Source organism: Erpetoichthys calabaricus, chromosome 3 (genome assembly GCF_900747795.2).
Source record: "Erpetoichthys calabaricus chromosome 3, fErpCal1.3, whole genome shotgun sequence".
In the NCBI taxonomy this organism is placed as follows: Eukaryota; Metazoa; Chordata; class Cladistia; order Polypteriformes; family Polypteridae; genus Erpetoichthys; species Erpetoichthys calabaricus.
Window position 1 is genome coordinate 127,525,498 of NC_041396.2, and position 26,290 is coordinate 127,551,787.

Genomic DNA, 26,290 nt, shown 5'->3' on the forward strand with positions numbered 1-26,290 from the left:
TGGGTGACCAGTAATTAGTTTTAGATTCTGGTTGGACACCCATTTGGGTTGTCCTCCCTGTGAGGCTTGCATGTTTTTCCTGTGTTTGTCCCTGGCAGGGACACCAGGCCCAACACAAACTGTTACTGTACTTTGATTGGTAGATCTTAATTGGCCCTTTAGAAGTTGAGCAACTGGTTCCTGGTTTGAACCCAGAATAGGCTTTGATCACTGCAACCCTATAGTTGAAAAAAGTGAGTTGTTAAAAGTGATTTCTGTATTATTGTGATTCTCTGCAGATAACCTTACAAGTCAAGGCTCAATGGCAAAAACATTGTATTTCTAATATTGTATTTATATTTCCATCCATCCATTTTCCAACCCGCTGAATCCAAACACAGGGTCACGGGGGTCTGCTGGAGCCAATCCCAGCCAACACAGGTCACAATGCAGGAACCAATCCCGGGCAGGGTGCCAACCCACCGCAGTGTATTTATATTTCCCCATGAAATTAACATTCAGTCATTTTTCCTCTTAAAATAAATGGTAATTGTGATTTACTTTATTAATTGTGTGATAAACATTACATCATTCTATTCATTTCCAAAATGGTCTAAATCAGGCTATCCCAGGAGCATTGGGCAAATTGTATCAGCCATAGTCTTCTAGCTCAGAAGAAGCAAGTGCAAGTCAGGAACACACATTGGATGAAGGCCTTTTCCACAAACAGAGGTTAAAAAACACAATTTAAGAGCATTTAATTTAATGACCTAAGAATATATAGGGAAACCTGGGGTCCCTGGTTTGAAGAACATGTTAATTTACCAAGTAAATGCCTAAATGCAGAATTGCTGTGAAACATTAGTGCAATGTGCTGACCTTCTATATACAGTATTTCAATATTCATTCATTAATAATTTGGGTGCATGAACTGAAAATATTTTGTTATCGGTACAGTAAATATTTTGTGCTATTGAATAGAATGTTGTGTGTACAGTATATAAATTAATGATTAACTGTTTGTTGCTAATACAAAGCATAACATTTTGCAAAGCAATGTTGCAGGTATCTTTGCCAACTCACTGACCTAGGGCCAGATTCCAGACTGGAGAGTTTTCTGTACAGAGTGTGCATGATAATCTTAGAGTTTGCATTAATTACTCATCATTCTTTTCTTTTGTTTCAGCTTTATATCTCAGACAGAAATATGCTTTGTATTAAAAATATGAGACATTTTGACTACTTTGCATGCTGAAATTATATCCCTTCCTCCTGCCAGATATGAGCTAAGAGTGATAATTTGGAATACTGATGAGGTCATTCTGGAAGATGATGATTACTTCACTGGAGAAAAATCTAGTGACATTTTTGTGCGGGGGTATGTAATGGGCTGAGTGCCCTATTGTGCTTGAAGTGTGGTGGCATTAATAACTCTATTTTTTCCCTTTTTGTGTTTTTTGTTGTTACTTTTGCTGTGCTGTTGTCTAGTTATGAGCTGCGTGTTATTATTTGGAACACTGATGAAGTAATTCTAGAAGATGATGCTTTCATGACAGGCGAGAAGATGTCTGACATCTATGTCAGGGGGGTAATGACTACATTGCACGACCAGTTCCCTTCCTCCTTTTCCTTGTGTCTTTCCTATGGCTTTTTCCTCCTTCTCCTCTTCTCTACTGCTTTCCTCAGAAGCACTGAGGATCAACAGCACGTGTCTTTACCCATTCATTCTTTGCTGATGTACCAATGCAAGGCCTTATAGACCATGCCAATTAAATTTGTTGAAGACTGCCTACACTAATCATATTCAAGACACATTTAAAACTTTAAATCTACAAGGATGTCAATTTAGTTCCATTGAATCTGTTTTTGATTCTGTTCAAACCATCCCGAAGTTTATGTGTTAAAAACAAGTAAATCAAGTAATTTTTTCTTCAACAGATTATTTAATAATCTTACGTATCCATTTTCACTATGCAAAATACTTATGTTTGGAACTTTCTATGCTCCAACTTTGTATATGCTCTTTACTGTTCCAGTTACACTGCAGTTTTACATTTATGCATGTTCTTTAAATTCATACACAACACAATTTTTCCACAATCAAAGTACTCTTATGTGGGTGAAATTAAGAATAGAATAATTCCCTGTGAAAATGTTATTCACCAAAATAATATACTAAATATGTAGTAATAGTAATGAAGGGAAACATGGATAAAAATTAGATCAGATTAGATTAGAGTAGATGAGTTTTGTCCCTAAGGGGAAATACATTTTTTACAGATGCTGATAAATATATATATTCAGCAAAAACTGTATCTATATGTATATATAGCAATAATAATCTATATATATAAAAATGGAATGGGTGGGTCGTCGGGTGGGCCTTTTTTTCATTCCGTCGTTTTTTCGACGTTTTGAAAATGTAGAATGATTATTTGATTTTTTTGTTTTTATTTGATCGTGTCTATATAGCCGCCGTCGTAATAAAGTATCGCTAAAATCGTCATTTATCGTAATTTATTTTTGACGTATAACGTCGCCGTCGTCGAGGTCAGTGATACCACTGCAAAAAATCTGCTTACGGTTGAAAGACACGCCCTACTCACTGGACAGTTAAAAACACCAATCAAACTAACGATGACATCAAGTATTACCCAATCAAAAGTAGGAAAGGAGGCATCTTCATAAAATGCGTGTGGGATGATTTGCATGAGACGCTGCTTTAAAAAAAAAATTATAAAAAAAATACGGGATAAATCCCGTCCAGTATTGATTCAAAACGGGACCCGCAATTTCATTCTCAAACGCGACACGATTCCGTATTTTAAAGGACGGGTGGCAACCCTACAGTGCCAGGTAACCACCCATACAATCAGATTGTGATTCAGACTAGGAATGCAATGAATGTAATTACCCCGATCTACATACAAGGCGAAAGTCTTGCAACATTCAAAGATGATGGTTTGGGATAAGTACACCATACAACATAAAAGAGCTTATGAAGCCTTGAACCGAAAAAAGCAACATCTCAGAGATCGTAAAAAAAAATAGGAGCTAATGTCGTTTTACTCGCTGTAGATTTTAGTCAAACATTACCAGTTATTTCACGAGGGAGACCAGCACATCAACTCAATGCGTGTTTAAAATCCATGCTTCTCCCCACGCTCGGTTATATGTCGCGTGTTCTCAGGTAGGTGCACCAAAAAATGTATACATTTAAGCATGTAATGGGCAAACAAAAAATGAGGTATACCCGAAGGCACAGCAGTAGTACTTAATGTAACTTTACTTCTTAAATGTTAATGTTTTACTGTTTAATAATTTATACGCTTCTTATATGTTGTTCAAATTCTTTTATCAAAATACCACTGACAGCGCAATGCACGATAACATCGAGTGAATACACCATACGCATCCGCCCACGGCTGCCCTGCTGTGCGCAGATAGGACTTGATTGTACAATAAAATAAAATAAAGATAAAAAGACTAAAACAATCATCACCCATAAAGCGGATAGTAGACGTGACGTACTATATGTGTACCACATTTCAAGTGTATAGGTGCAACGGTTTGCGAGCTACAGGTCATTTAAAATCCTGGACAGACACACAAATTGCCACGGTAGCAAATTACAGAAGAAGATTTTACTGTTTAATAATTTATATTTATACGAGCTGTATATACCCGGCGTTGCCCGGGGCAGAAGTAACCTAATCGGTCAAACACTTACATATATACCAAAGTATATGTAATCGGTTAAACAGCTTCATATATACAGAAGCGAACCTAATCGGACAAACAGCTAATCTATATACATAAGCAAACCTAATTGGTCAAACAGTTACATAAATACAAAAGCAAACCTAATCGATGAAACAGCTTCATATATACAGAAGCGAACCTAATTGGTCAAACAGTTATGCATGTGCAGAATAATTTTACAAAGATTATGCGTGTTAACAATCATTAAAAAGAAAAGATTGAGGAACTCTTCTTCTATATGTGATGAAGCTGGATGAAGCTGACTTGACGAAGACGTAGGTGGCATAGATTGGTTTTTGTAAAACAGAAGAAAAAAATGAGTATCTATTATTATTTTAAATTAGAATGAAAATGAGAACCTTGATTAGAGATAGATTATCCGTATTAAAATATGTGCATGAATAAACTTTTGGTAACTCTGTAGCAAAAGTTTATTCATACAAATTGGCATGGGATGGCTTTGTGAAAAAGTAAAAATTAGATAAAAATAAATTGAGAATGCGTACTTCGATTTGACTGAGATCATCTGTAATGATGAAAAAAAAGTTTAGTATGTTTTTTTTTTCCATACGGGAAGGATGTAAAACCTTACATAGGCACCCTTCAGCCCGTACTGAAGGGTACTGTCAGATTCTTACTGACTAAAAAACACCCTTTTTATTCCACAGCTACCCCAAAAACCACTATTAGGCATTACTTTGGGGTGGCAGTAGTTTAGTTATGAAACAGCTGGGTCCTGAAAAAAATCTGTCTTATTAGTGGCTTCATCACATATAGAAGAACAGTTCCTCAATCTTTTCTTTTTAATGATTGTTAACACGCATAATGTTTGTAAAATCATTCTACACATTCATAACTGTTTGACCAATTAGGTTCGCTTCTGTATATATGAAGCTGTTTAACCGATTAGGTTTACTTTGGTATATATGTAAGTGTTTGACCGATTAGGTTACTTCTGCCCCGGGCAACGCCGGGTATATACAGCTCGTACTATATATAATGAGATTTTTGAGACCACAACAACACTTTAGCTGTGCTGCGCGCCACTGCTCTGTGCGCTAAAACAGCAAGGAACCAGCCACTGACCTGGCCATGTGTTCACTTTCTGTCTCCTGCAGGAAGGTTATCTGTTTTTGATCTGAGAAGGGAACGAATGCAGGACAATGTCATTATCACTGCTTGTATGTTGCGTGTGTTTAAGTGACAGCTCCCATTTGAATAAATCTTTGAGAATGTTCCTATCATCACAACAATAAAGATTTTTTTTTTTTGAAAACCTGGACTCACATCCTTCTCTCTTGTGCAAGTCTGTGACCCACACATCATAATATATATACCGAATAAAAACAAAGAACACCCCCTACCCCAAGTACCCCCCAAAGATACATGTAAGAACTTCTGGCTTGGATAACAGAGAGCTGCTGCTGTCCATAACAGGCTTATAGGTGGCAGTAAGATGAGGTCAGACCTGCTGAGATTGAACCACAGGTTTATATTTAAAGTCATTAACATTTGAATAAAGCAGGTCCAGCTTGTTGTGTCCATGAATGGAACATGCTGATAGATGTTTATTTCCTTGTTTGATGTCAGCAGGATTAAGGATGATTCATCATTAAGATATTGATACAGAGTGAGTTTTTTGTTACTGAATCAACCAGGATGATACAACTTACATCATCTTCAGAGCATTCATTTGGGTAAATTCATTCGGTCCACATTTCAATGTCAAATTCATTTCAAATTAATATAATTTTAATTGAACTGTGCTCCCTTTTTCATCATTGATCATGCACAGTCACTAGTCCCCCTCCTGCCTTTTCCACTCAATCTGATGAAACTGATTGCTTTAGCTGGTTCTCCACAGTTTCCAAAATGTCATGGTACAAAAACTCACCTCAACTTTCTATGAGATGTGACAGTTCATACAACTTATGTAAAAGGAATCAAACACTTAACATTATATAGAGTCAGGCCAGGTCTGACTTCTTTCCTCCTTAATTTTATCCTCGCTTTGGATCATTGCCACTACAGAGAGTTTAAACTTTTATTCTCACTCCCAATCTTCCCTTTCAATCTTCAGGTCAAGCAGCTCCACTGACTGGGTGTAATGGATTGCAGTGCTACCAGGCGAATTTTGGAATTTTTTCATATATCCCACTTTATGTTCCTCAGAGTCTCTTCATTTCTCTGTAATAGACATTGGCAACCATCCAATCCTTTACAAACACCCTGTGACATTTCTGAAGTTAGCAGCATTTCTTAGGTTTAATTAAAAAAATGTATTCAAAAATGTATAGTCACATGCATCAAGGCCAAAGCTTAATTAATAATTAATAACAATAATAATTGTAACAATTTATAAAAGAAAGAAAAAGGAAAAATAGAGTTTTTGTAAAGGCTGCAGCATTTAAACAATACATTTGTCAGCTTTTTATTATTACATCTTGCATTTTTTTATAGGAATGTATGACATTGCATGTTAACATAAACTGCAGTTTGTTGTATAGTAGAAGAACCTTTTAAAAATGAAATTGTATGTAGAAAGAATTATAGGTCTAAAATAAATAAGCAAAATGCAATGTAATTGAATATAGGAAGGTCAAATAAATACAAACTATTTTTAATTTATTACTGATTCACAATACAAGTTAAGAGTTCATTTTGCCTGGAAAGAAAATTATTAGATATCATTCAAAAAAACTTATGCTATGGAAAGCAAATTTTGAAAATATGGAGTTAAATTTTACAAATACATAAGCCCTACATTATTTAAATGATATATATATATATATATATATAGGGAGTTAAATATTAGTATTAATAATATAAATGTTATTGTTAAAGGAATATGCGCCGTGTTTTGCATTGTCTCATTGTCTGACTAGGCTTATTTTATTATGAGCATATCGTGTTATTGTCAGAAATGAACTTATGTATTCAGAATTAACTTTATATTTTCATATGCTGACTTTATAGATTTACATGGTAATTACTGTCACCTGTACAGATTACTTACTTGCATGTGCTAATTAACCAGAATTTACTTTATTTAATTTTTACTTTGTATTTTCAGAATTAATATTATATATTTAGATACTATATTTGTATATAAAATATAATTTACTTTTATTTCCAACTCTGGAGTATATCACACATAATTACTTGTGAGAAAAGCAAGTCTGCCCCATTCTGAATTTAAAGATTCCCACTGTGCTTTATTTATACTCTTTGCAAAGCTAGCTTGGGATTTGCAGACTGAAAGTTTAGTTAGTATATTAGGTACCCATGGAATATAAACTTCTTGCCCAACATATTACGCCATTATCACAGATGCTTCAGGAACAAAATAGAAATTTTAAAAGTATTCATTGTATGCCATTACAAAATCGCAAAAGATTTAAATTTTAAGATGTATTCAACTTTCAATTCAAACATGTTTCAGAAAAACTTAAACTTCCAAAATATATAGAAATTCTGTAGAAACATATGAAGTCTTTTCATCTTCAGCATCAATTAGCTTACTTACTCAAGAAATCAGTAATGTTTGCAGAATCAGTTTAGCCTGGAATGAAACCTGTAACTGATACCTATTTAATTCAGAAATAATACCCATAAAAATATGGTGTGCATTTAGTTCAGATGTGAGCTACATACCTCACTCCTCATAGCTGTCACACTATAAAAGAAAACAGTCAATTAAAACAGGTTAAAGCAGATAAAACTGTATTAAATAAGAAAAGTCAATAATATAAAAAAATACAACAATAAATATAACCAAAACTATCCAATGTGCAAATCAACAATAAAATCAAAAAATAATATAGTATATGCAATACAAACCCCCAACTTTCACAGCACTACTAGTGTTACTTGTCTCTCCTTTCACTTGCTAATTCGTTAGCCTCTACTGCTTCCGCTTTGAAATTCTGCATCCTCCTTTTAGGGCGGTACTGTTGGTTTAGCTTTTGGCAATGAACATGTTGAACAGCCCAGCTTCATAAGTTTGACTTCCATGGTAATGCAAAGAGCCTGCTACTTTTGTGTTTGTTTGTTTTTTTTTGTTTTTTTGCAACTCTGAATTGAGCCAGTCAATTGAATTAATGTGTTGATTGCTTTGTTTCATTCCCCCTGATCCCATCCGTGTGATGTCTTTGTACTTTTCAGTATTTTTTTCAGTGTCTTCAGTCAAGCTTTATCATAATGGCCATAAACAGACAAAATAAGCGTAACAAATGGCAAAATGCAATAGCATATAGCTGTGGTAACAACATAGAACTATTTTTGATTTTATTTGCTTTATACAGGAGGTGAATGCTTATTGGAGAATATAAGACATTTTTAGAAAACAAGATTTCAGATTATTAAAATTTAAAGCAATACAGGGTGAAAAGGCAATCTTTTTTTTGTATTAGGTGGTTTGTCTTATGACAATGTTTTTTTTGACAAAGTTACATGAAGAAAACCCTTTCATTTATAATTCTTAATTAATTCTTAATTAATTTAGTTTCTTTTATTTTTAGGACTCCTGTGTTGACAATTATTCAAAATCAATGGATAGTATAATTACCATTATCTCAGAAACTATTTCAGTGTGAAACCAAAGTTCAAAACAGTTAAACCCCAAAATAAGCACTACCATCATGCAAAAAATACATTAGAAAGTGATTAAATATAGCTGGAATGAAACAGTAATAAAAATCCTACAAGTAAAATAAATTGGTATGAAAAATGGCCTGCATACTCTCCTATCCCAAAGATGCGTGTGTTACTTTACTTGACAGTTTTAAATTAGCCCTACATGGTTGTGCTCAAGAGTGGGTCCTGAAATAGACTGGCATTCCAGTGCTGGTGTGATAGACCAACACACAGACAGACCAAAGACTTTTTTTCCCCCTTTAGCATATATCACCCATTAAGTCATGCTATTGAACAACTGTTTAAGTACAGCACTATATAATGATTCAAGTAATTCAAGTAATGACTTTACAAATTCAAGTGACCTCGCAGTATAGAAATAGTACTAAAATAACCCACATCAGTTAAAGAAAAAGTGATTAAAATACAAGTAATCATGTATTGGATTTCTGGGCTTTAGGCCAACCCCAAATATTCAAACTATCTTTCTTATATTAGCTTGGTTTAATTGGTATGGATAAATGTGCTTATTTTTCATAATGCTCATCTGATCACACATCTTTTTTCTTCCAGTCTTCTGAAAAATGGGCGTTTCAGCTTCCATTTGGCATGAAAGCATTGCAAGAAAAAAGTTTTGCATGAGAAATTAAACATAATGACACTGATATACATGTTTAAAAGCAAGACATTATTATCTAAGCATGCTTGTTAAATCTCTGGGTTAATTGCTATTCACTTTCATGTTGTGGTTTCTAACCAGAATAATGCATTTATATGATTTCTTTAGATATATATGCTGAAGTTCTATTCCCCTGAAAGCACTGGCTGTTTATACCTGCAACTACAGTCCTGATTATAAGTAATCATATCAATGAGCATGTTTAAAGAAAATCTGGTCATTTTTGCTCTCATGACCATGATTTGGGAATATGTTTAACTAATTTAATAGCCCAATCAAAATGAATGTTACATTAGCAATAGACCCAGCTGGTTTGTGCATCTGAATAGATCAGTTATCTGTTTTGTGTATTATTATGAACTGCACAATACAGTAGCTTCACACTTCCAGTATTCTGGGTTCAAATCTTTTTGCTATGTAGAATTTTCACATTCTCTACATGGGTTTTCTCCTCTTCTAGCAGCAACCCAAGCTTCTCCTAGTTGGTCTCCCATCCAAGCATTTGCCAGGCCCAAACATGCTTAGCTATTGGTGAATGACTTGTTCTAAAGTACATGCGATATGGCTGCTCCTCATACATCATATGATGAAAATGTCAGCACTCCCTTGGCCAGTCCTTCAGTGGCATATACTTGTGGCAATCCTTGCCGTGTTTTGTTTTCCCCATTTCTGCAACCACCTGCATTGCTTGCATCTTTTATCTTATTCAGTACAGAGACCATGCAAGGTTAGAGATCTGTTCCAGTTCTTTAATGTTTGGGCACTGAGAAAGGATATTTAAAGCCAAACGTTACATAATATACTCCATTATGGTCCAAGTTTCTCATTCTGGGATTTCTCTTAACAATGTATCTAGTACAATAGCCTGACTACAGATAGTATATTTTTGCTACAACATGCATGTCTGTTTTCAAGGTGAAAACCTTATTTTATCTGGGCCACCAATATTGTGTTGTTTTTTTATGTTTTTTCTTTCATTGCTTGCTGTGTTTTCAAAAGTTAACTCTATCTCGACAGTTTAAATTATCATCACCAGAGCTACCAATTAATTATAAAACCTTTGTATGGCCATGAAAGTTATGGTGGGGGATGGGGAGTCCTTTATGATCTTGGAACTTCATTATCTTGCTTATTCTGTTTATCAAGCAAGTACAATGCACATCTTTGGCACACCGCTATGTGCTCCTGCACTGATCCCAGCACTTTTGCATGTACAGATACACCTTTGTACCTTTTCAATCATTGTCTTCTGCCCAAGATAAACTCTTCATAAACAAGATTGTATATGAACACAGCAGTCCATTTACCTGAATACATTCCTGTCAATTGCTCACATATTATTTGTAAATAGCTGTAGTCATAACCACTGCACCCCAAGCTACTACAAAAGGAAATTGTTGTCAGAATTCCTGCAGTTTCTGGATATTTACAATGCAATCAAATTGCATATGGGCATAAAAATGCCCATATTTTCTGTTGAAAAGAGAAAAATGACGGCAATTCGTTTTAGTTTCTAAAATTTGACCTGCCCTTCACAGAACTTATATGTTAACAAATGAAAGTCACAGACGCCAATTAATTTAAACTTTAGAGTCTCTTTAGTGTGTGCATCGCCAGACATAAATTTATTCAATGGTGAAATTTAAAAAAAAAAAAAAACTAATTAGATTTTTGGTAGTGATGATGGTGATTCAGCATCCTTATGTCCTGCTTGTCTGCTTCTTAAAGATATGTTAGGCTAAAATGAAATAAAAAATACAAAAAGTCCTGCATTAAATATAGTTGTTATCACTATTGATGTGGTAAAGTATTTATTTAACATACATTTTCCATTCATCTTACAATTTTTTTTACAAACATCTAGACATGGATGTAGCAAAATATAAATACATTGAATAACTCATGGAGTAATAAAATGAAAATGTTAAAAATTATTTAAAATTAGTTGTAAAGTTTTAGTTTTTATTTAAATAATTGTTTCATTTTTTTATTTATTTGCAATTAATTGATATAACCACTCCTTTATAGCTAAAAGTCCTACACATTTTAACAATTTGTGACTTTCCTATTAAATTAGTATGATGAGAACTGAAAACTAATTAATTATTCAATAATAATTCTTTGCATTTCTATCGCGCTTTTCTCACTACTCAAAGTGCTCAGCAATTGCAGGTTAAGGGCCTTGCTCAAGGGCCCAACAGTCTCTTTTGGCATTTACGGGATTCGAACCGGCAACCTTTGGATTGCCAGTACAGATCCCTAGCCTCACACCAAAAAAAATCATTTTCATTTATTAAATTAATGTTGAAGTATTTAGGTTTTTATTAATCTGTAGTTCTATTGAATTGATTTGAATTGTTGTTGAATTTAAAGATCTACAGTATCTATCATTTACTCTAGAGTCTCCTGTACACTGGGTAAGTTATACAGTATGTCATGGCACCTCAAGAAGGGAGGACAGTTTCATGTTGTCACATTGCAGATGCAGACTTGCGCTGGCAAATCCAATATTTTTTACAAGCAAACACATTCACTTTTGGCAGCAACCTATAACACAAAAATAATTAATGTAAATCATCTTGACTCTTGTGTAAGCTTTTCTCCCAAAATATGACTCAGCATATGTTCAATAGTATACATATACTATATAGTATTCAGATTTATTTAGCAGAGGATTTATGAGGGATAACATACATGGATGCACATATTCAAATAATCCACTTTTTGTTTAAAATGCATGTTTAATAAAATGTGCAAAACATTTAATGGTATTTCATTTTGAAACAAAATTTAATTAATGCATACACAAGCTGGCAAAGCAAATAATAATAATTAAGCACAGTTAAGCAGCCTTTACAACTTGTATTAACCTCAAACCACATTTAGTTTTAAATATTAAAAGATGGATTGGTTTTGTTTTGTGCAACTTAAAAGAAAAACAGGTGTTCATTAAATTGTTGCATGGTTACTTGGGCTAATTCAGGGTTGCTGGGTAAACTTCAGTTTTCCACCTACTGTACATGCCAAAGCTGTGCATCTTAATTGACTTGTGATTCTAATTTGGCCTTTGTGTCAGTGATGATGTGAGTGTGTGAGAGTGGGCTTTGTAACGGTCTGGCAGCCTGGTTTCCTTGGGCCTAGTGCTAATATGATACAGTAGACTTTGAACTCCCCCATGACCCTGAATTGAATATGCATGTTTGAGAATGTGGATGATGCCAGGAGTAATGTTTTTGTTTGTTTTTTCTTCAAATAGTTGGCTGAAGGGACAACAAGAAGACAAACAAGACACAGATGTCCACTATCACTCTCTAACCGGGGAAGGAAATTTCAACTGGCGATTCATCTTTCCTTTTGATTATCTTGTTGCTGAAGAGAAGATAGTGATATCAAAGAAAGAGTCCATGTTCTCTTGGGATGAAACTGAATACAAGATACCAGCTCGTCTAACCTTACAAGTTTGGGATGCTGACCACTTCTCTGCCGATGACTTTTTAGGCATGGCCATTTTTATTTTATACACATCTTAGTTAATGGTTACCTCTCATTTGCAGCAAACTTAGTGTACAATGCTTCACAAACATATACAACATTTTTGAGCTTAATTTCACTCACATGGACCAATTTGGTGACATACAACATCTGATAATGGAAATATCAATACACAGAGCACATGTGTTTGAAGCACTGAGAAACACCTTTCATTCTACAATGCTCAGAAACATGCAGTGTTTCATTAGATGGAATTGTTATGTCATTCTCCTAGGATGGTTTTGTACTACCCAAAATTATTTCTGTGTTGTACCATATATTTTTCTGTGGGGTCTCAAAACATCTATGAAAGTCCACAGTGAGCACAGGTTTCATTTCAACCCTTTTCTGCTGTAAATAAGCACCTACTGTATATTAATTATTCATGCTGTTGTTTACCAGTTCTTGCTTTTTGCTGTCTACTTTTACTAGATTTGTCAACTGTTTTAACTTTTTATTTTGTTGATAGCATAAACTGCAGTGCATGACAGTGAATAAGATACAGATAATAAAGGATACAGTCAGCAGTGCATTTCATACTGCAAATCTATGCTGCATATTAATCTCAGCACCCATCCTTTATCAAGCATGGAGATACTCGGATATCAAAAATGTTAACAAAGGCCCAGCTATTTATTTTAGAATAGTTTTTAAGATCTTTCTAAATTGTAAGAAGCTTTAGAAAATGTTGCATAAAGAAATTTTGATTTTTGTTTTTCTAATTTTAAGTAAAATAAGATGTCCTTTTCCCTGTGAGTATTAGGAGGTGGATTCTTCCATTTGAGTATATAAGACAACAAGTGAGTAATAGTAAGATATCACAATACATTCTTTTTCTGACAAAATGTTACCCCATCTTGCTTTTAGAAAATTTTAAGTAATTACAAACCTAAAACTGTCTGACAACTGTCTGTAGGGCTAGTAAAGTTTTTTTCCCCAATATTTGTAGGGCATTACAAAAACATATGACCTAGGTAGCTGGCACTTGATAATATCATTCACAATTCGGCCTTGTTCTGAATATGTTTTAGTCAAGATAGATTTGTGTAATGTACAAGTTTTAGATGATTTATACCATACTTTACACAATCCGATACAGTATATCATGTCGATAGTTGAAATTTAAATTAAAAGGCCCTGTTCCCAAAGTTGCTTTAGATAAAATAATTATGGACTTGCTGAATTAAATTTGTGAAGTTTGGAGATGTTATGTATGTCTTCATCATTACTATACTGTATAATGTAGTTTCAACTTTAGATTGTAATGTAAGTTTCACTTTGGGGGAAAAAAGATTGTGTTTAAGGTTTAACACATTGTCAGTACAATAAAGTGCCTTCCATAAATGAGATACTGCACAGATTAGGAATGCCTAAAATAAATTAGTATCATATACAGGGACAATCGCTCTCATGTTAGGTTCATTGGCATTGGCACTGTATTATAACGTAGCATTAGTTTGTCCTGACAAGGGTTCTATTCTGAACTACAACGTTTTGTCCCTGTGTCCTTAAAACTGAGTAGGTGGATTCAGTGAACGGATTAAAGATTTTATACAACAAGATGTGGCAAGATCACACTTTACATACGTGCTTTTTAATTTTCTGAATAAGTGTTTTACTGATAAAGTAATCTGTAATTGATATCCTGAAAAGTTTAAAGGGGCATGCTCACCCTACTCCATTAATTCTAAAACAGCCCTAATACAGTTTTATATGATATGCACTAGTAACCCTTTTTTTAACTTCACAATGAAGAATGTTCACTCAAACAATGTATGACACATATTTTTGTTAATAGAATGTATGAAAAAGGAACCTTTTGTGAAGATTCTGTATAATCTGCATGCATATTCCATGTGTATGTACTACATTTATCTTGATCTGTTGAGATATTTTTAATTATATGGCTAATCTTGTTAATGCGTCATTGTTTACTAAAGTAAAAATTATGAATACTACAAAGTTTAAGCAATGAAATAAACTATCCAGTTGTTTTCACTTGTTCAGAAGTCAGTTTCATTCTAGTGGCAACCCTGAAATAAGATCATGAATTACAATGACAAAATCATATAGGAATTTTAAACTGATTAAGCTTGAAGATTTAAAGTTAACCTCTTTTTCAAGTTTTGATTTGTGACTATTGCTAATGCTCAATTAATTACTAAAAGCAAACAAAAAATGTTCTAATAAAAGTTACATCAATATGGTAATGAAACAGTTAAACTCTGATATATTCAAATCTATAATATGCTCAATTTACTGACCACAATAGATAATTCAGGCCTTGCTAGAAAAAGGAGAGAGCATACAGTACATTTTAAGGATACCTCAATACACAGCTTTAAAATGTGTCTAATTTACAAAAAAAGACAACTCTTTTTTAATTGTCTTTAATCTGCTTTGTTTGCAGGAGCTATTGAGCTGGACCTTAACCGATTCCCACGTGGGGCTAAAACAGCCAAACAATGTTCAATAGATATGGTAGTGAATGAGCAGGAGTTGCCTACTGTATCTATCTTCAAGCAGAAAAGGGTGAAGGGGTGGTGGCCTTTTGTAGCCCGAAATGAGAATGATGAAATGGAGCTCACGGTAATTGGAAATTCTTTATGCTACTCAGAAACACAAAGGTTATGCTTACAAGTATCTAGTGGAAGTAGAGAAAAGCCAAGCAAAATGACACCTTTTATTGGCTAACTAAAAAGATTACAATATGCAAGCTTACGAGGCAACTCATCTTGCCTGAAGAAGGGGCCTGAGTTGCCTTGTAAGCTTGCATATTGTAATCTTTTTAGTTAGCCAATAAAAGGTGTCATTTTGCTTGGCTTTTCTCTACATTCATAATGGCTAACACGGTACAACACCCTAGTACTACAGATATAGTGGAAGTAGAAAGGCTGAGGCTGAAATACAGAGCAGTACAGAAGCCATTTTGTTCAGTTTAAATTTCTACAGCACCCTTCACAGAACAAAGGTGAACTTTGCTTTCATGTATTACCAATATTTTACTACAACAGGGAAGTAAACAGAAGTTGCCCTGATGATAACTGGGTCTTTGCAGTCTACTTTGCAGCATGACTGCTATTCATAAATTCTTCCGAGCCTTTGCTGTAAACACAGGATGAGCTGTATTGCGCTGTGCATTAGCTTCTGCGTTTTTGACAGTAATGTGTCACAGTAGTTGCCACTGTTACCTCTCAGCTTCAGATTTATTGGTTCGAATACCATTTCTGGAACTGTTTGGTTGGAGGTGGCATGTTTCCTTAATGTGTTCAGTACTTTGATTTTTCCTGTCACAGTCAAAAGGCTTACATAGTAGTTTAACTGGGAGCTCTAAAATTACTTCCTGTGTGGAGCTGTCCCCTAAAATGGACAGGTATTGTATCGTAGGTTGGTTCTAACCTTGTGTACTATGCTGCTGTTATAGACTCCAATCACTTCACTGCATTAAGCATGTTCAGTAATGGATGCTTATTCGAGTATTTTTGCTTTTAATTTTACTGAATAGGTAGAAATATTAATAAAGTTTGAAAAAATACTATTCATTTTTATAGATCAGTAATGAGAAGCCTAGCTAGTTAGTGGACCTCAAATAAACATTAGTATTCATGTCCCACTGGTACATTATACTTTGTTAAAGGCAGGATATGCAATGCTTGTTTGAAATTATTTTGTAGTCATTAGAAAATCAGAACAGAAAAATCTGAGACAAGAACAGGCCATTCAGTCCAACAAAACTCACCAGTCCTATCCATTATATTTCTCCAAAATTTCATTAAGATGAGTATTGAAGGCTCCTACTGTCTACCACACTCCTTGGTAACTTATTCCATGTGTCTGTGGTTCTCCTGTGTGAAGAGAAACATTCTAATATTTGTGGTAAATTTACCCTTAACCAGTTTCCAACTGTGTCCCTATGTTCTTGTTGAACTCATTTTAAAGTAACAGTCTCGATCCACTGTACTAGTTCCTTTCATAATTGTAAAAACTTCAATAATGTCATCTCTTAATCTCTGTTTGTTTAAACTAAAAAGGTTCCAGTCCTTTAATATGTTCTCTTACGTTTTACCCTACAGCCCTGAAATCAGCTTAGCTACTATTCTCTGGACTTTTTCTAGCACTCCTATGTCTTTTTTATAGCCTAGACACCAAAATGATACACAGTGCCCCAGGTGAGGCCTCAGTAGTGTGTTATAAAGCTTAAGCATAACCTCACTTTACTTTTACTCTACACATAGTGCTATATAATTTGACCCCAACCCAATTCTGTTAGCTTTATTAATGGCTTCTGTACACTATTTGGGTGTTAATAGTGATGAGTCCACTGTAAATCCTAGGTGCTTCTCAACTTTCAAGTTTCAGATCTCTCATTGTGTATTCAAATCTAAAATTTCTACTTCCAACAATGCAATGATTTGTCTGATTTCTGCCATCCCACCTTATTTAGAATATCCTGCAAACTTAAGCAACTTGTTTTTTATATTCCTGTCCAGATAATATATATATATATATATATATAAAAAGCAAAAGCTGCCCCATAACTGATCCCTGGGGGGCAGCACTTGTAACATCACCTGATTCCAATAGGGTTACTTGAACCATCACCCTCTGCCTCCTGTATCTTAAACAATTCTGCACCCATTTACACACTTTCCCTGAACTCCCACTTCTTTTAGTTTTATTGCTAGTCAATTATGTGGGACATTATGAAATAATCATACCATATGCATCTCCCATCGTATCCTTTTTTTGCTTCCTGCATATTAGTATAACACAACCTTCCATGTATGAACCCATGTTTGACTGTTCATTAGACCTCCTGTTCTTGCCATGTTCTGCTCAATTTTTTCCTTAATAATGCCTTCCAATAATTTACCTGTGCATGTTAAGCTTACTAGCCTATAGTTACTTGGACCACCTTGATCATTCTTTTTATATAACAGACTAATTTTTGCTATTTTCCAGTCGTGAGGAATTTTCCCCAGTAAGCACTAACTCAGGAAAAATTCATCAGGGGTTTACGTATGCACTCATATGCACCTCCTTAAGGATTCTAGGATAAATATTATCTGGTCCAGGTGATATGTTAGAGTTCAGCTTTTTTAATTTAAACAGTACTTTCCTCTACAATTTCTAAATCACTCAGTACTTCCTTAGTAGCCCCTGTTACCACTGGGAGCTTATCCACTTCTTCACATGTGAAACCTTCAAAAAATGCAAGTGTTAGAGCATCTGCTATTTCACTATATATTTTAAAATCACCCTTAGTGTTACCTCTTCCTCCAAAGACTCTTTTTGGGTCATTTTTTCCCCTATTCTGCAATATTTCTGTCTCTCTCTCAACAGACTTTAAATAATAAGAGTCTTAGTTTAAGGTTCAGTGTGCTAACAAAGCTGACCCAATCAAAGAAAGCACAGGGTTATGGGGTGAGCAATCCTTTCCATGTTAGGTGATCCTAAAGGTGAAGTCCATCAGGCATCTGTGTTAAGCCTTGCTGCTCTTTTTAATTTATTTAAATGATTTTGATGAAAAGAATGATATTAAAACAAAATTGTTACATATGTTAGAGTCATTAAAATCAATGTGGATGGACTTGAACACAATTCAGACTCAAACAAGTTTGGCAGCTGGATTTTAAAGTAAATAAATTTAAAGTATTACAAGTTAAGGCATGAAAAGTATAAGATATGATTATGCACTATGGGGTCTGGCACTTGAAAGTACATGTTATAGAAAGGTCTTAGGAGTCACTTGAAACTCATTACTTTCTACACATAGACAGTGTAAAGCATTTAAGAAGGCCAGAGAGATGTTGTGTCACATAACACATGGGACTGAGAAAATATCAAGGGGGCTGTACAGCACACTTGTGGAGCATTATCTATGTTCAGTTTTATTATGTATGTAGAAGTCCATAAAATGGCTAATAGATTGTTTTAAGGGGTTGTAGGAAATTGAAGTGATTGTTCTTTCTGGTTTACGCAAACTATAATTAATAGGCTGAAGTCTTTTCAATTATTAAGAGAATTAGTAGGGTTAACGGTTATCCAGCTGTTACTTTGTAGTTGTAAAACTAGTACAACCTCAGATAAAAGTTGGATAAGGGTATATTTTGCAAAACATTAGAAATGTTTTCTTCACCTAGAGAACCAATAGATATGTGGAATAACGTTACCCAAAAGTATAGTCAACAGTAACATTTCTCAACTTAATAAATTTTTGTAAAAGTTTCATAAATTGGCTTTGGCTAGGCATGTTTAACTGAATGTCCTGTTCTTGTCAAAATTGCCTTTTTATTCTGAGAGGTTTTAAATGTTCAAAATATATCTTATATTTGTTGTTAGATCATAGTAAGTCTAGAAAATATTTGCTCATATGTTTTCTTATAGGGCAAAGTGGAGGCAGAGCTGCACCTACTAACAGCTGAAGAAGCAGAGAAGAGCCCCGCAGGCCTTGCACGGAATGAACCAGACCCCTTGGAGAAACCAAAGTAAGTCTGAATATCTCCTTCCAACTAATTTTAGTCAAACACTTTAAGCTACACAATATTTATTTATATCCAGATATCATTATGCACCATTAGTAAAATATACAGAGTCAAATGTAATATATCATTTTTCTTTGCCTGTGATAAATTTGTACTCTTAAATTTCACGAATACCTCTAAGGATAAACACTCAAATTTCGAGCTTTGGTGTGATACTAGGTTGGTATTACATGCTACTTTAGGGCTTCTGACACATAAAAATGTCATATTGTCAGAAGCTTAAACTTAATATTGCGCTTGTGATCTGTGCTAAAGTTTTTCTGGACCACACTATGTCATTTGCATGGAGTCAACTGCCATCTTGTTGTGGACACCTGCATCCATAAACACACTTTATTTGTTTTGTTTTGATTTCCTTTCCCTTTTTGTATTTCTTATTTTAAAAATTTACATAAAATTTGAATCAACAAATGTATTTACTCATAAAAAAAATAAGGTTTCTAAAACAATGTAAATGTATTGTATCAATTTAATTCATTTAATGTTTTTTTTCTTTAAATACATTAAGATGTTTAAGTTGTGAATGTCTGTTTTAATTACATTTTAATTAGACAGTTATTAAAAGCATCTCAGCACTGCTAAATACATAAGCTACATTTTTCAGTTATAGGCAGCATATTCCACACTTTTGCTTTTATTCTTTAACTAAACCATTCTTTTTTTCTTCCTCTCATCCTGTTGTTTTTTTCTCCCTTGTATCTTTAAATTCCCTGTCCTTGCTTTTTCCTTTCCTTCCTTTTTCCAAAACTTTTTCTGCATTTCCAATTTAAAAAAAGTCGTCCAGACACCAGCTTTATCTGGTTCATGAATCCACTGAAATCTATCCGGTACTTCATCTGGCACAACTACCGTTGGTTGATACTGAAAATCCTAGCCCTGGTCCTCCTCCTTCTTATGCTGGGTCTTTTCCTATACTCCATGCCTGGTTACCTGGTCAAGAAACTCCTTGGAGCCTGATGCTTGGAGAAATGTAAACTTCAGCCCTTTTTTCTGTCTATCTTATCTGTTCCTCAAACCTCCAGTCTTGTTCAATCATCCATTTCCTCTTATTTTGTCTTTACATTGTGAGGGATACTGTCAGTGTCAATCTGCTATTGAGTTAGGATGTACTCTGTTTTCTAGAACTGGTTATTCACGTATCTTACTGAGGAATCCAGTTACTTTAACTGTTACTTTATTTCAGTATTCATAGTAGGATGACTCTGATAAGTAAACATGCTATAATGACAACATGCCATCTAATAATATCTAATATAGATTTGATCAATTAAAGGTTAAGTTCAGTGCAATGGAAAATAATCCCTTAGTGCCTATGGTCATCAGCAAATCTTCAAGTAAAAATCCAGTTACCTAACGTAGGCCAGCAGGCCCCTTGCAGTTCAACATCCTTTCTCCACCCTGAACAAATAATCGGTGCTAATTTTTTTTTAGATTTTCACCCTGACACTGATATTGTTGACATGACAGAGAGCTCTAAGTTTTTGAGTTTCAGTTAATAATGAATGTATTGTTTCTATAATGAATCATTAGATTTCCTGTAATTTAATTTTTTATTTATAGATTTGTTTCTGGTTTTAATTGTACACATAAAACTTACTTTGGGGAAATTAAATTTAATCAATAAGTCCCTGCTATTTTTGAGCCTAATTGTTTTACACACATACAAGCTTATACAGAAGCATAATGTACCTATATATTTAAACTAAAAAAATAACATATTAACCTGAAGCTTGATGGAATTATGATGATAAACACAGAGGGGAAAAAAAAGAGTATGGACATTTTCTGAAAATGCAGGAGTTGCAAATTTTTGAATTTTGTTCCAGTATTTTGGGAATGACAGTGGTTAAAGTTGGGTACTTTATTACTCGTAACCAGGAGAGAAAGAGAGAGAGACATTAAATTAACCATCTATAGTAAGGCAAATTTATAATGGAGAACATTCTAAACAGCAGGCAATTTTGAAAAAGTGGGCACCTCAGTGAATACCCTCTTATACAGGCATGCGCAACCTTTCCGCTATTGACGGCCGCACTACAGACTTTTTACTTTAATAACGGCCGCACTACAGACTTTTTACTTTAATAACGGCCGCCAGTAAGTCCAAGTAAACTTAATAATGTTTTATGATTTATGTAAAAATTTACAGATTACACATTAAAACAGAGTATGATATATCTGACAATATTCAATTTACTGGTCTACATATGTAAAAAAATGTCTACGAAACGTCATATAGGACAAAAAACCTTTACAGCAATTGTTTCAGGAAGTTTGGAAAACATCGCCATTAATGGCTTCCTTGCTCTTGCATGTTTGCAGACAGACTTGCAAAGTCAGGGGACTCGCTGGAGACCATTAGCCGTATTCCAGACTCTAGATTGCTGTCTACCAATCGGGTTCGGTACTTGTTTTTCAGATATTTCATTCTGGAAAACGCTGCTTCGCACATATGATGACCGTTTGCTAATGGCGATAGGCAGTGTATGGACTTAGCCACAAGGCCGTACAGGCGTACACTCCCATTTCCTTCTCAGTTCCATATTGGCTAGCGGCTAGTCACGTGACTTCAAATGTACTCCTGGGTGTCAGCCCATTTCAACCGAACTTAATATTCAAGTAAGCAAATCGGCTTTCGGCGTCACCATACCGACCCGGCCGACAAAGATTCCGCGGCGTTGACCCCTTACTCGCTGGAGTCCAGAGACCCTACACCTGCACGGCCGCCATTACGTACACTTTAATATACACGTCCACGGCCGCCAAAGTCCTTGCCCACGGCCGCATGCGGCCGTACGGCCGCAGGTTGCGCACAGCTGCTCTTATAGGTCATACTGTATCATAGACCGTGGCTTACAGTTTGGGGGAGTGTCACAGGATTACTACAGCTCAGCATACTGTATGTAGTATTTGGCAATGTTACGAGGATTCAGAAGTGGTTTATAAAAAGTTGATATACAATACTATTTTTACTTACTCAAATGCAGCATGCTTGGTCATCATTCTCCTTCCATCTTCTGAACAAAAGTGACTCGGCATGCATTATAGAAAGTTTTGTTTTGTAGAGGCCTCTTTTTCGTAGAGACTTTGCTATATCGCACATTGTGCATTTCTCCCACCCCCTGTTTCTTTAGTTGTATAATATAGATTTATATAACAGTTTCACTTTTTGTGAAGATTATCCATCATTTTTAACAGTAGATGGCTTTTACTAATTTAAATCAGCATGTACCCTTCTGCAGTATACTAGAACAATATGAGCTGTGTTAGAGTTAGCCTGTCTCTTCCCAAGCTGTATCATTCCACTCTTAATGTTAGTTGTTTGCTATGGATCTAATAAAAAAAGCACTATATGAAACTTACTGGAATCAACTTAAAAAGACTTTCAAATGAATTATTCCCATATTGCAGCATTTAGGTATATTTGAAATAAATGGGAAATATTTGCAAAATGTCATCAAAATGTGGTTTCAACTGTAGTAGTATTTGTAAAATGCAGTCATATGGAGGGAGACGATATTCTGTAAAAGCTCAAAATGGTAGTAATTCCTCCTTCATATTAGTATTGAAAAGTGTGCCTTTCTACATAAGCAGAATGTCTGCAGCCTCTGTTGTATATTGCACTGCATGCTTTGTTTTAAGCTGTCTCTACTGTTAATCCCATAAGGTGTGGTTTTATGTTTTAAATACTAACTGTTAGATGCTGTGAAGCATGGCGAGTGTGCTAATGGCAAAGTACCACTACTAACTACTAACCAGCTGAAATCTCTTTTTCTTCCTCTTGCACCTGCTTTGAACAGCCGGCCCGACACCTCCTTCATCTGGTTCCTCAACCCGCTTAAATCCATCAAGTACCTCATCTGTAACCGATACAAGTGGCTCATCATCAAAATCGTGCTGGCCTTGCTGGCACTGGCTATGCTTGGCCTTTTTCTGTACAGCATGCCAGGTTATATGGTCAAGAAATTGCTGGGAGCTTAAAGAAGAAGCCCTGCCATATGAAACAGACACTGGAAGCCTGTGTTTTTTTCCCTTCTTTTTTACAGGCACATATTTTCCATTTTGGCTTGGTTGAAAACACAGTTTGAGTTGTGTTCCAGATTATGTTTTATGTTAAGAAGTGGTGTTAATTGCAATCCAGCATGGTCCCTGCTTCAATAGAATAGGGTTAGCTGCTTCTGTTCCACACTGAAAATACCCAGGGCTGTTTGTGGAAGCACAGTTGTGTGAAAATCTTAAGCACAGACATGTTTACAGATGTAAAGTTTATGGCTGATGTGATATGACAGCATGCATGCCCTCTACTTACTGTTTACATTTCTATCTTTTCCTCCACCATCACATAAAAATATTAAAATATAAAATGACATATTTTGTCTAAACCAAAGCATACAGTAAATTGATTTTTTACATTATCATTTTTTCCTAAAGACATACCAGCTGTAAAAGTAATTTCTTAGACAATAATAATTCTGTTTCTCATGATTAAGCTGCCTGTGTATAAAGCACAATACACTTGTTGATTTATATTAATAGGACAAAGAGCACAATGGACAAGACAATGAAGTTCATTATTTAGGCAGCTGGGTAGTCGTGCTAATTTCAAGGGTTTGCTTACCATGGCCCATGGTTCACCTTTAAAGCACCAATTATTACTGACACCCGAGGCAATGGTGAGCTTCTTAGACTGGCTGGGCATTTGAAATTGACTTTCTTCCATAACTTTGCTGTCTTTTAAAAATACTGGGGCATAAAAGACAACCAGAGATCTGCACCTGTGTTCCAGTTCCTAAGAGAAATACACCAAATCGAACACATTTCATTCAGGATTTATGTATTTGTCTTTCAAATGGACAGACTTGCTATGCACACACCACATGAAGCTGAGTAGTCTGTCCGTGTAGGTTTGGTTTGGATTTGCTGTGTGCAGTTTCTAGGTGAATTTTGCTTATTTGCTCTCTAGCTATTTAGGATTTATATGTTAAAACGCTGAGGAACGGGATGGGGGGTATTTATTTATTTATGTGTTGATTGATGGGTTTGTTTTTTGTGTTGATTTCAAAGTCTCTGCAATAACATTGTTTTATTTATATTAAAAGCCAAAAAAAAAAGAAAAAATTGTATTTATAATTCTATTTTATAGTGTGTATGATATTCTTTTTGTTTGTCTGTATTCACATTCTAACTATGATTGATAAAAAAAAATGAATAAACAGTTAAGTGAATAAATATTTATTGGCCTGTCTCTCCAGTCGCCCAAATACAAGTCTGTCATGGATGATGAACCCCCTCCGTTTCGCTTGGATTCTCATCTGGAGAAACTACAAGTGGCCCTGTCTGGGATTTCTTGCTCTTCTGATGTTTCTTCTTTTTATTGGACTCTTCATATACTCCCTACCAGGGGTATTTAGTGAGAAAATGGTGGATGCTGGAAGGTAAATGGGGTGGTCTTTTATACCCACATAACAGACGCAAAACTTTATTGCACTTAGTATTTTATACGCATTGACTCTGCTGGCCAGCATGACATATAAAAGGTAAGTGCCAGCTTTTCTAACATCAGAGCAAGTTTAGTATAATAAAAATACATAGATGCACTCTCATCAAAAAATGTGCTTCCTGAAAGACCAATTGTAAATATTAAGTTGTGTAAAAAAGACGATGGCCAATGTACTTTCTCCTTCTCCCAAATGGGTGTGGGGTTTTCCGAATGAACATCCTTAGAAATTTTGAAGTAAGTCACTTTCATTAGATTCAACGTTATTGTCATTGAGCACAAGTGCCATGAAAATTAAATGCAGTTTTGCATCTAAGCAGAATTACAAATAGAGGTAACCGACAAGTAATCACATAAATAAAACAAATAATATAGCAGTGAGGGATTGTACGGACATGATTAAGTCAAGAGTGCATATAGAATGATAATTGGGACTTAAAATACAATGTGGAGTGTATACAGTAAGTTCAGCATGGTGAGAATAGAATTAAGTACAGTAAAATATGAGAACAGTTTAAATCATAGAAACAGTAATCTCCCGACAGTTGTACGGGTACAGGTACAGCAAAGACCAGATAGTCCTGAGGTATTAAAAGTGCAAGACTATAGTGCAAACATGATAGGCCTGCACTGGGTAAAGAATTCTAGGGTGCACATGTATGGTTTTATAGTGACATGGAAAACGTGGATTATGAGTTCAGCAGGGTGACGGCTGCAAGGTAGAAGCTGTTCCTGAGCCTGTTGGTGCTGATACGCAGGCTCCTCTACCACCTCCAAGAAGGTCAAATGTAAACATATCATGAATAAGAAGAGAGGTCCCCCCAGTGATGCTATGCTGTGCCTTCTTGACCAGGGCAGAAATGTTAAATGAGACATGAAAAATCCTCAGAAATGTGAACACCCATAAACTTCTCGTAGTCCACAGTGAGCTCCTTGGTCTTCATGATATTCAAGGCCAAGTTATCATTGGAACATCACATCATTAGGTGCTGGGTCTTTTCTCTGTAAGCTGACTCATCGCAGTTAATGATAGGTGTACTTTCGTGATGTCATCAGCAAAGTTCATTTTCTAATAGTGGTCTTCAAATCATTCAGGTTGTGGGAGTGGGAATTTTTCCTTTCAAGCAAAATTTCTATGCCACTTTTGTTCAGTGATGCTGTACCAGTGAGGAACTTCGAGAAATAGTAGCCATTAGATCCTACATGCTGACCACAGTCCCTAAATCAGATGCTCATTTGTGAAAAAAGTTCCTGCATCCTTTTCTACTCCCTACCCTGGCCTTTCAGAAGCATGAATGAAATTCCTAGTTCCATCTTCAGGGCTGCCATCATTCAAGCAGCAGGTCTCTACATCTGCCATAAGTTGCTACTCTTTGTAGATGTTGCTGGAGTGCTGATGTTACAAGATGTGCTTGCTTCTCTCAGCCTTTCCATTCTTCCATCTACTGCCTTCCTTTGCCTGCAGCCATGCATCTGATCAGATATTGGACAGAAATAGTCTTTCTTACATGAGAGGACAAACTGCATATAAAAAAGCATATTATTCTGAATATGAATGTTTACAACTTAAGCTAGTGAAAGTTTTGTCTTTAAACTGAAGGGTTGACTTGTCTGCTCTCTTTCATTCTGTTTTATTTATATTTGCTGTTTTGATTTTGTTGT

General features: G+C 35.2%; 2 protein-coding genes across 13 annotated transcripts in view; one reads left to right on the plus strand and one right to left on the minus strand.

Moving 5' to 3' along the window:
- otofa (otoferlin a) overlaps positions 1 to 24,796 on the plus strand; it is a 608,533-nt gene extending 583,737 nt beyond the window's left edge. For 4 of the 11 annotated variants that reach the window (XM_051924238.1, XM_051924241.1, XM_051924237.1 and 1 more), the window contains 5 exons: positions 1,259 to 1,357; positions 12,312 to 12,553; positions 14,997 to 15,175; positions 18,974 to 19,074; positions 24,384 to 24,796. In XM_051924238.1, coding sequence (XP_051780198.1) covers positions 1,259 to 1,357; positions 12,312 to 12,553; positions 14,997 to 15,175; positions 18,974 to 19,074; positions 24,384 to 24,570 — 808 coding nt within the window. In that variant the 3' untranslated portion in view covers positions 24,571 to 24,796. Of the gene's footprint in view, positions 1 to 1,258; positions 1,358 to 1,467; positions 1,566 to 12,310; positions 12,554 to 14,996; positions 15,176 to 18,973; positions 19,075 to 19,907; positions 20,102 to 22,931; positions 24,250 to 24,383 lie in introns of those variants that run through there. The other 7 variants (XM_051924236.1, XM_051924244.1, XM_028797346.2 and 4 more) reach the window with 3 other exon arrangements.
- Positions 1 to 26,290, minus strand: part of selenoi (selenoprotein I) — a 788,955-nt gene that overhangs the window by 639,734 nt on the left and 122,931 nt on the right. The window lies entirely within an intron of this gene.